Source organism: Lagopus muta, chromosome 1 (assembly GCF_023343835.1).
Source record: "Lagopus muta isolate bLagMut1 chromosome 1, bLagMut1 primary, whole genome shotgun sequence".
NCBI lineage: Eukaryota > Metazoa > Chordata > Aves > Galliformes > Phasianidae > Lagopus > Lagopus muta.
In genome coordinates, this window is record NC_064433.1 from 14,160,077 (window position 1) to 14,178,345 (window position 18,269).

Sequence of the window (18,269 nt, forward strand, 5' to 3'; positions counted from 1 at the left end):
GCTGTGCTGCTTCCAGCATGAAGATGGGGGGCATCGGGGTGCACTCTCTGAGTAAAGTTCTAGGTGAAAAACATTCACTAGACATACATGATTTACACGCTGATACATGTACTGTGCATCTTTCATATATTGAATTAATGATAAATAACAGTTTTTCTTGGTGCTTTGACACACTGAGAAGACCACTCAGAGAGTAAAAAAAATCACTTTGATTACACTAAATGTCTTTACATCAAATTCATTTGTCATAGTTATTCCAAGCCTGGCTCTTTTTATTTTTAACATGTCAAGTTTTCAATTTTTATTACTTTTTTTTTGTTTGTTTTAGAATTAGAATTATTTTATGTTTATATATCAGCAGTGGGTACCTCAGTCAGCAAATAGACTCTGGTTCTTTCCACTAGAATATTTTGCTATGTAACGGTTGTGCTGCTGTGTGCTAACTTCTCACTGAATGATTATTTAATCATTAAACCTGAAATGCCTAGAGGTCTCAAGGGAACTGTACACAAATTAAATCAAGAAGATCTTCAGCACTGCTGCTTAAACACAGGACATTTATAAGGGAATACAATTTCCTTGGGGTTCCTTCAGCTTTCATTGTGGCCTTGATTATTCCTTCTGAGATTTCTGTCTAAAAGAACATTCCACAGAATGTTGCAAAGGATGGATTCGGTTGAAGAAACTAGATTTAGCTCCTTGTTGCCCTTCAAGTTCATTTATTCTTCTTTGGTATTTAACAGAGTTGTTGCTGAAGAGCATCAGTACATGCTTTCTTTCCTGGTAGAAAAAGATGAAACTATAAGCCTGAATTGTAACACCATACAAAGCAAGATGCTAAACGTTTGCTTAATTTGTGCTGTAATTCTAACAGTTTTTCTGACAAACATTCACCTGGCGTATGCAATTTCCTTGGATATTGGTTGCAGTTAGTAAAAAATTGTAAGGAGCTGCAGCCGCCATCAGGCCTCCCCTCAGCTCCTCTGCTCTGTGCTGAGCAAACCCAGGGACCTCAGCCACTCCTCACACGTCTTCCCCTCTGTCTCCTGCATATGTGATGACAGTTTTTTCTGGGTTTACCTCCAGCTGGCTTTTCTTCAAGTGCAATGTCATTTTAACCGGGCATTGGAAAAATGAAGCTACGTATTTGTGGCTAGCAGAAAAGAGTAAAATAATTTGAAGTGTCCTCTGTTTTATTGATGGCACTAGTTCTAGCCTTTCCGCATTGACTAGTGTTAGAAAATGTGAGGGAGAGAAACTGAGCTCTGTGGAAATCCACAGGATTCTTAGATAGAAGAGATGAAGCTGCTCATTATCTGTATGAGTTCAGGGTACTTTTTTTTCTCAGAAGAAGATAAATCAGTTCTATGAGACCTTGGTGTCTTCTTTTCTTGTTCTCAGTAGAAATTAGCAACACGGTTATGGGCGTAAGTGTGGTGATTGGTGTTCTTAGGTTGACTACTGACCCAGTTCTTGGAAGAACATTTGTAGTTCATCTTTTGGCTTGTTATTGTTGTCTGCACATTACAGATGTAGATGAGCATGTAGTGATTGCTGTGTTGGGTGCTTACCTTCTTACTTTGGTATGCAGTGGCAGTACTATTTGATAATAACCATTTCTGTTTTGATTGTGGGAAAAGTAAATTGGAGTGTATTATCTTATAGTTGTGATTCATTTTCTACACTTCTGCCTATCTAAAGAAAAACCCGTCAGCAAAAAATCTTAGATGGATTTTCTGGAATTGTTGAGAAACCAGATGTTCAGACTCAAACCTTTCAAAACTTGGCAGGAGCATTTTAGAGAAAATCTCTTTTGTCTACCTGTCTTCCTGTTAGATCTGGCACCTCTGCATTAAGTTTGATTTATCTGAGTTCTGATATAGAGTATTATGTGAGTATGACTTATCCATTTGACCAAAATCAGTATGTTAAAATTCTAGGAGACAGCTCCTTTAGCTTATTACTGTGTTTCATCTTGCCTGGCAGCCTTGCCCCAGGAGAAAGGAGGTGTATCTCTTGTTTTGTGAGGGAGTATGTGGGCTCTTCAGATGTAAAATGGGGAAGGATTGATTCAAGCTTAATTCCCTCGATCCTATCACTGTGATAAGCAAAGGTAAATTTTCTATAGCAACCGTTCTTCTAAAAGGATGATTCCTCTTCTTTCAGGTGCCTGTCCTCAGCTTGTTATTCTAAATCCCTTATGGATACAAGGTTTTCTGTGAAACCTACCAAGACTAAACTTACTCTCAGGTGCCCAAAACAATTCTGCCCTGTAAGTGGCAGTACTTTTTGGCATGTGCCTCTGAGGAGCTGACAGTCACCCTTCAGAGATGAGGAGTCTGCTTCCTAAGTGTTTCAGTATTTGTGCCTTCCTTCTTTGCCTGGATGATCATACATACTGCAACTGGTCTTGAACAAATCAATCCAGCCTGCTGGAAGGGCACTGGGACAAGATTGTCAGAGCTCATGGCTTTGTCCTTAGTGTCCTATGGTCATTCTTTGCACAAGTATGTGCCCAGAGGTCACCTTCTCTTGAGTGTCCTTGTTCACGTTTTTTTAGATTTTCTCGAAGCCTTTCGTATCTTTACATTTTTGTAGATATGCAACACTAGTCCTTTCCTTCCCTTTCTCCTCTCCCCTGTCCAATTGAACCAAGGTGGGAGCCATGATTTTACCTCACAACCTGTTAGCAGAATTGAGATCTGGTGTTAGTTTTTCCCTCTTGAATTCTATTATTCTTACATTTTGTTGGTTCTCCTCCTATTTTTCCAAGTGCTTCTTCGCTCAGCACTAATCCTTTTCCAGTAAGCTAGGGAGCCTTGGAGTTCTGTCTTTCACCTGCTCCTCTGCTATCTATTCATAATAGACCAGGCCAATAGAATTAGGCCAAGTGCCGAGTCCTTTGGGCACAACAACCCCATGGAGTACAAAGGCTTGGAGACGAGTGGCTGGATGATTGTGAAGAGGAAAGGGACCTGGGGGCGTTGGTTGATGCTCAGCTGAAAACGAGCTGACAGTGTGCCAAGGTGGCCAAGAGGGCCAACGGCATCCTGGCCTGCATTAGAAATAGTGTGGCCAGCAGGAGCAGGGAGGTGATCATCCCCCTCTACTCAGCACTGGTGAGGCCGCACCTCGAGTACTGTGTTCAGTTTTGGGCTCCTCACTACAGGAAAGACATTGAGGCCCTGGAGCGTGTCCAGAGAAGGGCAACAAAACTGGTGAGGGGTCTGGAGCACAAGTCTTATGAGGGGCGGCTGATGGAGCTGGGGTTGTTCAGTCTGGAGAAGAGGAGGCTCAGGGGAGACCTCATTGCACTCTACAACTTCCTGAAGGAAGGTTGTGGTGAGGAGGGGTTTGGCCTCTCCTCCCAGGCAACAAACAGGACCCGAGGAAATGGCCGCAAGTTGTACCAGAGGAGTTTAGGTTGGACATAAGGAAAAACTTTTTCTCTCAGAGAGTGGTCAGGCACTGGAATGGCTGCCCAGGGAGGTGGTGGAGTCGCCGTCCCTGTCAGTGTTCAAGAGGCACCTGGATGAGGAGCTGCGAGATGTGGTTTAGTGCTTGTGGTAGCAGTGGTGATGGGACAGTTGGACCAGATGGTCTTGCAGGTTGTTTCTAACCTTGTGATTCTATGATTCTATGACAATTGCCTTATTTACTATGATTTTAGCCTTTTTACTTTTTTCGAACAGTTCCCAGTTTTGCTCTGTTTACAGCTCTGTCTGTCCACCCTGTCCTACAGCCGACTGATTCATACATCTCACCTTCACTGTCTTCTCACTACTTCAAAATTCTAGTATTTTCTGTTTTGTTTTTTTTTTCCTTCTGTCCTCTTAATAGTTTCATGTTTTACTCTGCCAGATTTGTAAATTCTGTGGTGGTTTTCTGCAGACTGCTCTCCTACTTAACCCATCATTAAAAATAATTACTTTTAATAACTAAGTCCCAAATATACCTACTGGTTTACCAAAACTAACATCTCCTTTTCATATATTTTACTGCATTGAGAGGAAGACATGAGTGGAGACATAAATGAGTAATAAACTCAGTTTAGTGCCTATTTCTGTATCCTTTTTTAAGGTGTCTGTATGTCATTTTGCCATCAAGTTTGAAAAATATGACTAGAATTTTTTTTTCAGGAAGTGGTTAGTATGCTATTTATTCACTTTAACATACATTTAAATGCATTGGAATTCATCAAAATAGTTACTTGCTGAGGTTTCCATGCTTCACTAAAAATCAATGGCAACAATTCTGTCATTTTGGGCTCTAGTATATGAAACTCGACCTCTTGCACAGAAGAAGCAATAAACCGTCAGACTGGACAGAGAACTCATTTAGGGTAAAAATAAGCTGCTGTTGTGGTTTACTGCGTTGTATATAGTTCCTTAAACAGCACCACCATGTTGCTATTTAAAAAATGTGAACATGTGTGCTTTCAGAATGTAGGTTCCAGAGATCAACAGTTGCAGCTTCAGTCTTAAAAATTGTTCCAGCACTTTTTATGTAAAGGATGTGTTTTCTAGGGGGGAGATACGGTTCACATTGTGTGTACATCTGACTTTTCAATAAGAGAAAAATCTGTAGATGTCTGTGATGTATTAAATCAAAGGAAAAGAGCTGGGTGCAATTCCTTTTTTTTTTTTTTTTCTTCCTTTGGTATTAGTGAATATAAAGTTGAAAAGTATGCAGAGAGTTCTGTGTCTGCTCAGAACATGTCAAATATTTATACATAGTTCAGTTATGTCCCAAATAACACACTGTAGCATTGTGAACTGCTTGGACTCATACGTCCAGTAGGAACAGAAGGTTATACAAGTCAACATCAGAGTATGGTATGTTGTAATACAGCATGCTACTCCAGCTGTAGCTGAGGAAGCCTTCACAGTCTATAGTTATATTATATTATATATATATATATATTATAGTCTATAGTAAATTCTGACAAACTTTTCTAGTGAAAATGCATCTTAGTTTTGTAATGTTTTTATTGTTTAATAACTACCTGCAGTGTTCTGGACTCTGTAATGTATGTTTGTGCTGTTTTTCACCAACCAGATAGATAAAATAAAGCGCTTCCTGAAAAGCCATGCAAAACTGTTTCCTCATCATAAGCCAAAAGGCTGTTTTCTTTAGCTTCATTTTGTCAAATTACTCAATTATAGAAATGAGTGCAATAGGACTGTAACAAGGACTAGGGACTATGCAATTCCTCATGGAGGATCTACTAAAGCCTTTCTCGGTGTTGCTGCTTCCAAACAGGGAAGTATTTTCATCTACTTGTGAAGTTCGAGCCTGCTGTTGGAGTGGAGGAGCCTATTAGCAATTCACAACAGTATGATTGAAGGGAAGAACGTACCTCTGTGCCCCAGTAATGAGCAGCACTTGCTGCCTTTAATGCAGAGTGCTTTGCCCTGTGATGTATAGGAAGATAGTGCAGTCTAACACGTAACAACTTTCGCTGTTATATTCTATGTTATTAAGGAACTTGCTGTGTAGAAGCACTCACACGTGAATAGCTCATTTGGGATAAAGTTATCTAAAAATGTCTCCTGGGGACTGTCATGTTTTTTCAAATGACGCAATCTTGATAAAATCCTTACTTTGGTGTGAGGATGGGTGTAACATGAATAGACTTCACGTGGACTTCTGAATGGAGAGTCCTTGGGAGGATCTGACTTACAGTTGGCATGGATCTCATTCAAGATGCTATATATTATTAGGCACTTCATGTTATTTAGCAGTGCTAGAGGAAATATCTTGAGGTGTGATTAATTTAAAATAGCAGTAGTAGCAGATGGACAACAGAAAATGGCACTGAAGAGTTAATTGCATGAGCAGTTCTTCTGAAGTGTTTGATTCCTTGCAAGCATTTAGTGCAGGCACAGCACAGCCTTCCAGCAAAAAGGTTTTGCCATTAGTACAAGCCCAGTATCTGGTCTGTATTTATGACTGTTACACAGTCCTCAGAAAATCTCAGTCATACACTGAAAGGAAGAGCAAATAACAGTATTTCATGAGCAGTCTGCTTTCAAACAGACTTTCTTGGCAGTGCTCTCAGTACTCCAAAAGAGTGCCCACCTAATGAACCAAAGGTCACCTTTCTAATAATGAAGAGGAGACAAGCTGACTGGATTTTATGCAGCTTTACATTTTAAGGCTGCTGTCCTGAGCACTTAGCCACTTGTGTTAAGTAAAGGACCAGTTGAAAGTAGTTGTCTCATAAATCTGGAAGACTTGGAGGGAGTTTATTCAAATTTTTGTTTTTCACATGTGAAGAAATCTCGAAAATACTTGTGTCTCTATCATTACTAGAGTTTTGGGTTTTTTTTCTTTCTGAGCATGTATACTTTTATTCCAGTTTGGATAGCATTTGTAATGTAAGTACTCTGTATAACATACTATTAACACAGAATCACAGTGTATCTGCCATTGTGCATATTAATTCACCTAACTGTGCCTAGATGAAGTTTCAGTTTAGTAACCATCAGATGTAGTATCATGGGCAACAGTAGCTCCAGTGATCATTCCAGATTTGTTTACATTTAAGGAAAGTGTAGCTCCTTGAAATAGTTTCAGGGTTCTGCATGAATGGCTGATCTGAGCCAGCTAACATTACCTTACTGTGTGCTGTGTGGAACCAGGTAAGACTTACTGTGCAGTCCTTTCACTGTGTAAAAAAAAATGAACTACTGTGGGAAATCGTGTCAGAAACTTTGATAGAGTTCCAGCAGTATTTGCAAACCAGTATGGAAGTAGCATCTGCCATACAAGGAAGTTCTGCACCGTGTTTCTGCTCTGTGTTTGGCAAATGAAGAGAAGAACATCCTGATGAACTGGGGAAAAAAAAAAACTAATCCCACCCTGCAGATAAGTTAGCAACTTCCACATGGCTAAACCTGTAAGGTGACATTCCTGCTGCATGAGGGGATGGGGCATTACTATTACAGTTGGGGATGTTTGTGGGAAGTGGGGCAATAATGCCTTACCTGTGCAAAGGCAAGAGATGGTCTGTTTTCGCACTGCAGCCTGGTGATCATGCTGACAAAACTGTGATCTTGACTCAGCCTGAACGGGAATAAGAAATATTTTCGTAGTCTTATTTATTTATTTACTTACTTATTGTAACATGCATTATTGCTAACGGTTCCTATGCTTTGGAAAGTCTCCACTCATTCATTGTTTTTTATGTCATGTTTTGACTATAATACATATGACCTTTCCTTCATTTCATTATTGATAGCTTCTTATTTCCTGAAACATCAAGAGAATAAATAGAGCACGTGTAACTTTTTCTTTTTTTGTGATCTTACAATTGCTAACTATATGTTAATTCTCATTTTAGAATTCGTTCATATCTAAACTGACTTTACTTCTGGTGCTGCTTGAGTTACAAAAGATTGCCTCTTCTTCCTGGCAAAGCAATCCATCTAGATTTGTGTGCAGTGTTCAGTGCGTGTGTATTCTGATAATGCACTGCTGTCTGATAATACAGATTTATATACTTTGTGCTGATGTATTTGGCCTTGTTTGTGTTTGTGTCCATCTTGATGATTTATATGTGAAATGTAATCTTCTACTGAAAAAAATGAATAAAAATAGTTTCACTTTGTTGAGCTTAGCTGCCAATGGAGGAATATTTACAGTGTTTGTATCTCTGTTTTTAAAGCTGTACTTATGCACAGGATGAAATAGGTCCATAAGCACTGTATTAGGACTGCTTTTTGAGCAACAGTGTACAACACTAAATTCAGCAGCAACATGAAGCAAAACGTGGCAGGGCATTTGATCGTGATAAAGTCAGCACATACTGTGTACTCTTGGGAGAGTGGAATGAGCTGGGGAGGTAGAAAAAAGAAGCTCCCAACACCAGCAGTGGAGTGGCTCAGAATAATTATGTCTGTGATGCCAGTCAGGCCTTAGTCAGAAGAGCTGGAGGCCAAAGGCTGTCTCCCTGGAATACACAAAAAGAAAAGGCTCTGGGGAGACCTCATTGCAGCCTTCGAGTACTTAAAGGGAGCTTATAAACAAGATTGAGAGTGACTTTTGTATGAGTGCCTTTGTCTGATAGTGATAGGACAAGGGGGAATGGTTTTAAACTAGAAGATAAAAGATTTGGGTTAGATGTTAGGAGGAAATTCTTTACTCAGAGGGCAGTGAGGCCCTGGCACAGCTGCCCATAGAGCTGTGGGTGCCCCATCCCTGCAGGTGCTCAGGGCCGGGTTGGATGGGGCCCTGGGCAGCTGAGCTGGTGGGGGGCAGCCAGCCCAGGGCAGGGGTTGCGGATGGTGGGCTTTAAGGTCCCTTCCAACCCAAACCATTCTGTGATTATACAATTCTCTGAGTAAAGACTTACTGTTGCATGAGCAACCATCAGATGACGGATTTGTTTTCTGAAGAATACAAACTAAATGGAAAAGTGCAGAAGTAAGTCTGTAGCTTGCTGTAAATAACAGGATTCATCTTAAGAGGGATAGAGTTCACCTCAGCCTATTAGTCAGAGTTGTAATTTCTCTTGTCTTAATCTGGTCTTGTAACACAGGTCAGATTAATAGATTTGTAAAAGTTTTGGTTTCTCTCCATTGGCTGTAATTGGAACGCAGATGACTTCTGCAGATGTGGATGTCTACAGTATAAACATCTTCTTTAGTTCTGGGTGTTTTATGTCATTGTGATTTTAATGGCCCAAACCCCATTGCTCATGTCACGAAGTTCATTGGACCTAATGTCAAAAACCGTATTTCAGGAACAGAAATAAAATGTATCAAGTTTTTCCATGAGACATCTAGTGATGACATTCAGAAATTTATATGTCACTGGACTACAAAGCTTTTAAGACAGGCTACTGAAATAAGAATGGAGAAGAGGAAATTCTGCATTTGAAGCTGCAGACCCACAGCATTTATATGATCTGTAAGTTGTGACCCAAATGAAAAATGCGTCTGTAATCATGGCAAAAAGACAAGCCAATGTAAAATAAGCAGAGATCTACAGCCAGAAGGGAAGTTTCTCATGACAGATAATGAGAATAAGTCATTTTAAAATTGGGGAAGATGGGCACTAACCAGAAGAAACTACAACTGTTAGAGATACATAATGCACATATTCAGTGATAAAGCAGAAATATTTAATTAAGGTACCTGCTGATAATTGTGCGACTGAGTTTCTCAAGTAGAGGCAAGTGAATTCAGAGCAGAGACACCAGATGACACAGAAAACTGCAGGTACATTCTCTCTTTCTGTGCTGATCCTGCTTGAGGCAATGTGAAAGGGACTGATAAGATGGCCAGGGATGAGGCTAAACTCAGTTCCTTTTGTGTGATCTGGAGGACTGTTACATCTTCAGCCATATTCCCCAAGACCTGTTGATTCTGTTGTAACAGCGTAAATCCTTGTAAACGAAATTCCCGCTTTGCTTAATTTTTTCGTGCAAAGGTTTCATTGGAGGTAAGGACTGGTTGTCACTTTTGCTCAGGTTGAAGCTGTTTATTCACCCAGCAGCACGCTGCCACATGCATTTGTTGAATCCCATGTACACGGGCTCGCCTTACAGCGCAGAGGCTGATACCAGTTGAAACAAAGTAATGATTTACATTGTGATGGGTTATGATGCTTACTTTGCATGTTATTATTGTTGCTATTTAAATTAAAATCCCTTAAGTTTATTTCAGACAACACATAAATACCGTATTTCCATAAAAATGTTGGTAGGGACATTTTGTATATTTAGAGGTAAAGTATTGTACTTGTTCAAGATATCTCAAACTTCCTTTTGTGGGCATTTGTAGTTCTTTGGAGCCAAATTCAGTTCCTAGTAAAGTTGGTGGAAATCTTTTGGTCAGTTCCAGAGGGATTTGAGGGATTTTGATCACGTTTGTTTTTGAAGCTGCCAAGTTTTAGAAAGCTGATGTTTTAAGATTTGCCAAGTGCCTAATACGGGGAGGTAGTGAGAGTCAAGGCTTCCTTTGGGACTCTGCATAAATGTGCAGTAGTACAGTGAAGTCATCTTAATTGGATGGGGGAATGGGAAATCCACTGGGTCTATCTGGTGCCTACTTTAGAATGTGTTTGTAGAATAATATGGGAAATAAGGGGAGTAATCAAGAGGATCTGAAACCTTAATCCATGTGGAGCAGTGCAACAAAACTAGCAGAGCAGGTGTGGAGAGAAAACGGGAGAGAAAGTGCGGTGCACTTTGGATGAAACTTTGAGTCACAGAAAAGCCATTGAAGGAGAACTATTCTGTTTGATACCAACTGGAAGGGAGAAAATGTTCTAGAACAGAGAAAAGCTAATGTGAGTGAGAATTGCTGTAAGATAGCAGAGCTCCCATTTTAGGAACAGTAAGAGGTAGGCAGAAAGGATTGGAGCAGCAGGGTCAAAAGGGGTAAAAGGGGACAGTAGGCATCACTTGCAGAAAAGGAATCTGGAGAAAAGATAAGAGGAATTGGTTGTTCCTCAGAGAAACTATATAAAGGGAACAAATGCAAATTGTGACAGCACAGAAGGAGGATAAAAGAAAAGTAAAATAAATATGTCTAAATTATAACTTTATTATTTATATCAAGCACAGGAAGGAACTGTGTAGAAAATTAAAACCAATTTGAGTTGTTAAAAATGAGTATAAAAGAATGGCAAAAGATACAGAGACAAAGATCAAAGAAACCAAGGCCAAAAAAAAAAAAAAAAAAAAGTGATTCAGTTACAAGAACAAACATTAGGAATAACAGAAGTTTTTCTAGAAGTACTTTACCGCTAAGAGGATATTCTAGGAAAGGGTTGTTCTACTTAACACATTACGTCAATCTTCACTAGTGGCATTAAGAGTGTATGGAAAACTCAGCCTAGAAGAGAAAAAGGATGAATTACAGAGTGTTTAATAAGTTAGGTGTTTGCTTTCTAGCTGTGCTTGAGCAGTGCTGTACTTGGAAATGAAAGAAGCTGGAAAAGTCAGTCTCAGCCCTGTTAGCAATCCACATGGGGAAGCTGAAGAAGATAAATGAAAGAAAGAGAATTTGATCATTAAAAGGGAGTAGTGGCTTCTCTGCCTAAAGGAAGAGAGCTGTCAGAGGTCCATGGGTCATTCTTGTTCTCAAAGAAATGATGGACAAATAAACCTTTTGGGAGTACCTGGAGAAAAGGGGATAAACAGCAATTGGCACGGATTTGTTGGGACTACTTAATGTAAAATAACAAGAGAGCAGAACTTTTGAATAAAAGCAAGCAGCAGATTCCTACATTTTCAGTTTAAGAAACTTAAATAGTGTCTTGCAAGACCCTCCTATAAACAAGGTAGGGAATAATGTGCTTTGTGTTAATATAAATTGCATGGGATGACCACAAAACCGCGTGGAGAAGGGCAATACCAAGCAGCTACTGCTGTTTCAGGCTCAGATAACTGTTCCATCAGCATTTGTTTTAAATACTGTTCTGTTTTTTCAGTGATAATCTAGGTTATGTATGAGTATGTTTAGTAGATTTACTGTTGTCACAAAGTTGAGAATGGATTGGAATAAAGCTGGAGATTAGAATTCACAACGAGCTTAGCGCATTGCAGGAATGGTTTGGGGAATATGGTGGTACTTACTAAATGCGTGGTACTACTCTTAGGCAGAATAGCCATATACAGGACAGCTGGTGAAGCAGTGATTTTGGAAAATCATATGCAAGTCATGAAAATTACATGAGTAGACGTAATCAAGTTGCTACGAAAAAGGTGTGGGTGGATGAAAATACATATAGCCTGCAAAATGTCAGTGCAGTATTTCATCTGATGTGCTGATCAGCAGCTCAGCACCGTGCAGCTGCTCGCTCCTCTCCCCAGGTGGGATGGGGAGAGAATCAGGTAGGCAAAATGGTGAGAACCTACCAAACTGTAGGTGAAGCAAAAGCTGCACCCACAAGTAAATCAGAATAAGAAATTGATTTGCTGCTTCCCATCAGCAGGCAGACATTCAGCCACTTGCAGGAGAGCAGAGCTCATCACGTGTGATAGCTTTTAGGGAAAACATACACCATCACTCCAGACATCCCCATTCCTCCTTCTTCACCCCTGCTTTCATTGCTGAGCATGGCACCATAAGCTGTGGGGCATTTCTTTGGTCAGTTTGGGCCAGCTGTCCTCATGCTGTCCTCTCCCAGCCCCCTGTGCCCCCCTGACTCCTTGCTGGCAGGGCAGCACAGGAAGCTGAAGCATCCTTGGGCGGCGCTGCTCAACAGCAACTGAAACATTGGGGTGTTATCACCACTGTTTTCATCTCAAATGCAAACAAAGCATACAAACCTCCGCAAAGAAAATTGACTTATCCCAGCCAAAACCGTCACAACTCAGTATTGTGTAAGAGAGGGAGAAATTTTCAACTGTATCAAAAAACCTTGTATTTACACAGGCAATGGGAAAGATCTGGTCTCTGTATCCAGCTGTGGAGTATCTTGGAGATCTTTCAAAGCACAAAAAACATGACCAAAATTAATGTAAAAGTACCCTTTTCGACCAGCAGTTTAGTGATGACCTGCCTTGGACTCTTACCAGCAGTATCTCCTGTGATTCTCTGTGGACTGTGTCACGTTGCTGCGTATGGCATGCAGTGTTTGCGAATGTAATTCTTGTGAAACAATATTTTACTTTCAATTAAGACTATGCTTCTTTTTTTTTTATTTCAGTGTGTGCAGAAGCTTACAATCCCGATGAAGAAGAGGACGATGCAGAAACCAGGGTATTTAATGCTTTATTGATTTTTTTTTTTCAGTTCTAAGGTATTACATTCAGAAAGAAAATTTAGGACTGATAATATACATTATGTAACTAGCATTACCATTCCTTTTCAGAACCATAATTATTGTAATGTTCTTTAATAATTCGTGAGCTTTTCATGTTAGGGGAACACTTAAAAATTCTCTGTAATAGTTACCTGTGTAGGACACAGTTAAATATCATTCTAAATGACTGTACCCATGATCCACGGTCTGTTATGGAAACATTTGTGTGCAGTTACATTTGCTTAGATAACTTCTGCTCTTAAAAGTACTTACTTAGCCTCCTTGTAATCTTGCAGTATTTTAATCAGTATTCTAGTATTTAGGTAAGGCATAAAAAAGATGAACTGTAAAATCACTAAGATTTTCATATGTAGAATGCAATAGCTAATGAAATAGATTTATTTCTTTTACTTAGGTCACCTTTAAAGGCACTTACTCAGTTTTTAATATAAAACAGCCTGTGTGACTTTTAAAGACTGGCTTATATTTTTGTATTGAACCTAATTTCTGTCTAATTAAAGCATTGAAAAAGTTTATAATAAAAATATAAGTTAAACCAATGACTGATAGTCATATTAACCAAACACTGGTAATTTAGTGAATTTCTGTCTCTCTCAAATGATGCAAAGTCTATTGTTTACTCATTAAACTACTTGTATAAACTTACCACAGAGATTATTTTGCAAAATATTCTTTAGGAAGTAGTTGTGGCAAATAGATAAATGTATCAGTGGTGTTTCTTTACAGAATATGTGTGCTTAGGGAGCAGCACAGTAATGTTTAAACAGAAAGTACTAAAATAAAGGTATCCAGAATGGCTTGTGAAAATGTACTGGATTCTACAAAAGCTGAGGTCTTGTCAGCTTAAATACAGACAGGCATCATTTGCTCGTGCTGTGGTGATACAGTGCTGTTTCTATTTATTCGAATCCTGAAGGTTTTGAAGGGAAAATGTTATGAAGCATGAAAAAACACTGTATAAAATACTTAGGTGAATTAACTCAGCCCTTCAACTATTTGCTGCTGTATGATAATCACTTTAAAGGTTTTTCTATTTTATCTCTCAGATTATTCACCCTAAAACAGATGATCAAAGAAACAGGCTGCAGGAGGCTTGCAAGGACATTCTTCTTTTTAAGAACCTAGATCCGGTAAGAGCATCTTTACAATCAACACAATTTAGAAGTGTTGATGAGAATTAATTCTCTTGAAATTTTGAATAGAAGCGTGCAGATTGGATTTCATAAGCTCTTTTGTATGCTTTCTTGACCATTCCATAAACTCCAGAAGTGCCATTTTTTGTAACTGTTGTCACTTATAAAATATATTTCTTGGAGTACATTAATGTGAATGTATTGATGTGATTGTGCTGTTATTTATTTATTTATTTATTTATTCACATCATTTATGGAGGGTCATCTGTTACTTGGAACCTTTGAATTGCTTATACTAGTTACTTTTTATCTTCCAGAAGCCTGCTGAGTACCTCATGAAAACCTAAACTTACCCCCAGAGCCTACATTCTAACTATAGCTGTAACTGAACAAGCAACTTGAAAAGCAGAAGGAGAGGGAAGGGCAATAGCAAGACATTTACATCATTATTTTACTTAGTATAGATAACGTAAAACACTACAGATATTCTTTGCAAATTATTTCCTTCTGTTGTCCATAAAACCAATTATGGGCTTTTTGGAAAACTGAAATGCAGTGAATGAGTGATCTGGATCAGACAGAGGTGGTAATCCTACAAAAGTGCACGGGGTTGTTCAAGGCAAAGTTGTGTGCATCAATCAGAAGGTGCATGCTGAGGTTGGGGTGACTCACAGCACAGCAAATGCTTTCTTGGGAAGATTGATTCAGCACTTTCAGGAGGGGGAAGGAGTAATTATGTAGAGTTTTAAGCATGAGAACAAAAAGTTTTAAGTTTAATTCAAGAGAGAGAGAGAGCTAATGGAAAGACCAGCCTGCAAGTCTATTGGGAAGTCAAGTGCTATTACAGAAAATGCAGTTTGATTCATGCTGCGAGTTTCCAGCTCCTGCTTTTGTCAGCACAAAAGTGGTGCTCTGACCCAGGGCACCCCTTCCACAGACGCCCTGGGGAGCAGCGAGCCACAGAACCTTCAGGGATTTGCAAAACCTTGGAGGCAGAGCTGGAGGAGGGTGCAGAGTCTCAACATAGGGAAATCATATGTGTGCATTCTTGGGATGCTGGGGAACTGACACAGGATCTCTTAGCTCCCTTGTGCTGTATGTTTAATTGGAACTTGTTCCACTATACTGGTTTGTGTTAAAGTCACCCAAACATTTGTCCCTTACACTACTTAATTACTTTTTTGTGTGACTTCGGGGACTCAGAGAGGTTTGATGGCATCTGCACTGGATGTGGAATTGCTTTATTTATGTGTTCCTTGTTAGTGCCGTGTCCTTTTGTAATACTCTGTATTACACAGCATTGAACTACACCAGCTGGGGCACTTTATATGATTTTGTGAAGAGTTCTGAGGGATCACCACCCCTGTTGGTGGAAGTACTCTAACAACTGCATTGCTGTGATGTGTTTTCTTTTTGCTTCTGAATCAGTTACTCGTGGCTGTTAGGATTTCCCACAGTCACTTCCACATATTTGGCACAACGCCTCCCTTGTGAGGCTCTGCCTTCAAGTCTGTTCCTGGGATCTCCCAAGTGTTTTCTTGCTCACCTGCCTTTGTTTAGGATTATGTCCTGTGGATTATGAATGCTTTCTTGTAGATTAAATCCTTCACAGTGTTCTAGAAAGCAAAATAATGTATTTTTTGTAAAGATGTTTATATTATAACTGTATTCATAAAGAACATTGGAAAGCTACTGAGCTCTGAAGATTGCAATGGTAGTAAAACGCGGCCTTCCTCAGTCTGGCTTGCCGCCAGAGCCCAGATCTGTAGTCCCATGGAAATTCCCCCACTCCTCCTGCTTGCTCTGCTCCTGGACAGTGACTTAAGAGCTCTGTGACCGTAGTTGCAACAGTTTAAATTTTCTTACCCGGATTCTTCCTCACCTCTGCCTCTCCCCCTGACAACGTAAGTTCATGTGATGCCAGCTGATGAAATTACTCCCTGGCATACTAGTAAAAAAAAACCCTCGTTAATCTTAGCTGCTAAAGCTACAGTTTCTGGAACAAGAATCAAGCTGTGTGTAGATGGTGTGTCTTCTACTCCCACTGTTTCTTTCTTGCATTGCACTTCAGCTTCTTCCTGCTGTAGTTCTGTGTATGAAAAACGTTGTTGCAGAGGTCAGTGAGTAGAATGGGAAAGAGAATGTAAAGTGCTTAATGGCTTTTCCCCGATGGCCCTTTAGCAAGGTGTCAAACACATTCTTAGATAGCATACCACTCTGAAATGCAGTGTAGCAGCATGTCCTCAAGCACGATCAGAATGGCATTCAGTGATGATGCTAAATGCAGTTCACATTTTGCTAACTTTATCCTACCATAACACACTGTATTTTAATGTGAATGAAAGGATAAGATAAGGGTATCATAAAAGCAAAAGGAGAAACTGCAGTAGTTAGGAGGTGACTTACAGTACTGCTCAGCATTTTAATTAAAGAGCCTATTTGAAAAGGCAAGAGGCTTCACTAAAAGTAAAAAACAGCCACTTGAATGTGAGACAAAATGACAGAGAGGAGAAAAAGGTAACCTTCAGGCTTTGAGACAATTTAGGACATTCCAAACACATACCACTGTCGTGAGCCAGCATTTATTTGGTAGCAGTTTTTAAATATTAGATAGGTAAGCCTATGCAGAAGTATTTATAAATATTGATATTTTGTATAAAGGCTCTAATGAAAAAGCAGCCTAGTATAAAGGTACATTAGGCTCCAATACTATTCACTAAGTAGCACTTTCTACTTTAAAATCCAACTCCTGTAAAATTCCCTGTGATGTTGTTTGATTTATCTCAGATCTTTGTTTAACTTCGTGGGTTGCTAAGGATGTGACTGATCAATTAATGTCAGTTCAACAATATACTCCTGAGTTAATTCCATTAAATAATAAACACTTTAAAAAACATTTTAAAATGTTAAAATACTAACTTTTTTTTGCCTTTCTGGTAGTTGCTCACTTCCCATCTGTTTGGGGTCATTCACTGTCAGTTTTAGCTAGTGTGTAACAGTACTGGAAAAGTTACTGGAAGAGAAATATGGAATGAAATGTGTGTGCAACAAAATGAGGAAAAGAGGCTTTGCAGAGCTCTTCAGCTTCTTGTTAGAGGGCTGGATCAGGAGAGATTCAAGAGAAAGTCCAGAACTATGCAGGTGAATGCAGAACTGTGTTGATGAACAAACTAAAGTGTGTGCCCAAGGCATATTCCCACACCCTCTCCTTCTTTCTACAGATACTGGAGGTTACTGGCAGTGGAATCAGAAGCTGAATGCTTCTTTCTATCAAGGTGCTCTTTTCATCCTCCTTGAATCATGCCCTCTTTTCCTTCCTTCTCATTTTGTCTAAGCCAACAAGGAGTAAACAAGATGACCAGATGCCTTGAGCCGTTACTAAGGATGAATCCCAAGTTGCTATTACTAAGTTTTGTTTTTGTGCATGCTACCCAACAGCTGTTCTATCACTGAGAGGAAGAGCAGCAGCAGCAGGAGCTGTCTAGATGACGCTTCTAGCAGTTACACTTTTGGTTTTGTCTTTTAAGAGGAAATTTTGCTGAGGCAGATTAATAGCAAGTTATGTGGTTTGTCTGCTACAGGCTAGATATGGCCCACAGAGTAGCAGTTAAAAAAAAAAAGAACACACAAAAAAACAAGTGATGAACCAACTTACTGTCAAAGTAACTAGGAGGCTAAAGGGACTGGTGCCATCAAAGTTGTGCTGCACCCTAGCACTTAAAGTTCAAGTCCTTTCTTTAGCAAAAATCCATGAACAGTTTTAGATCTGTTCTGTTTCAGGGAAATTTTATTTTGGAGATCATTGCCCTGCTAATGCCTGTAGTGAATATTTCAAATAAGATTTGACCTTTTTCTAAAAGGTAATGAATTATACATATTCTCTACAATTGTACAAGAGCAGTGTCCAGGCATATTGCCACTCATTCACCTGGGGAATTATTATAAAAGAGTACAGATATTGATTAATCAATTATAATTGATTAATTCAACAGAAGATGAAAGAAAGCATAAGGCAGCCATGTTATATGAATAGTGGACTCTTCTGCTCATGGCAAAAGCCTTAATTGAAGTGAGCTACCAACAGAAGGTTCTCATAATGCTTTTGGTTTCTTAATTATTTTTTTTTGCTTTGAAAAATTGGGACTACAGATGGTAGAACAGTTAATGCAAATACATATATGAATATATGAATGAGAGAGCCCAGAATGCATGAACATGTTAATACTCTGCTTTCCTAGATTGCATAAAACTCTTCACAAACTAATGGATTCCCAAACATAGAATGGTTCATAGAATGAACTCAATTCTCCTTTCTTCTCTAAGACAAAATTCATATTGACATCATATCTGGTAAAT

The 18,269-nt window shown here is 39.3% G+C and overlaps 1 protein-coding gene across 1 annotated transcript in view; it reads left to right on the top strand.

The window, feature by feature from the left end:
- The window catches only part of PRKAR2B (protein kinase cAMP-dependent type II regulatory subunit beta), an 82,078-nt gene that overhangs the window by 49,978 nt on the left and 13,831 nt on the right, over positions 1 to 18,269 (top strand). Inside the window, exons 3-4 of the mRNA XM_048956499.1 lie at positions 12,664 to 12,716; positions 13,827 to 13,910. Of these exons, the coding sequence (XP_048812456.1) occupies positions 12,664 to 12,716; positions 13,827 to 13,910 (137 nt within the window). The remainder of the gene's footprint in view (positions 1 to 12,663; positions 12,717 to 13,826; positions 13,911 to 18,269) is intronic.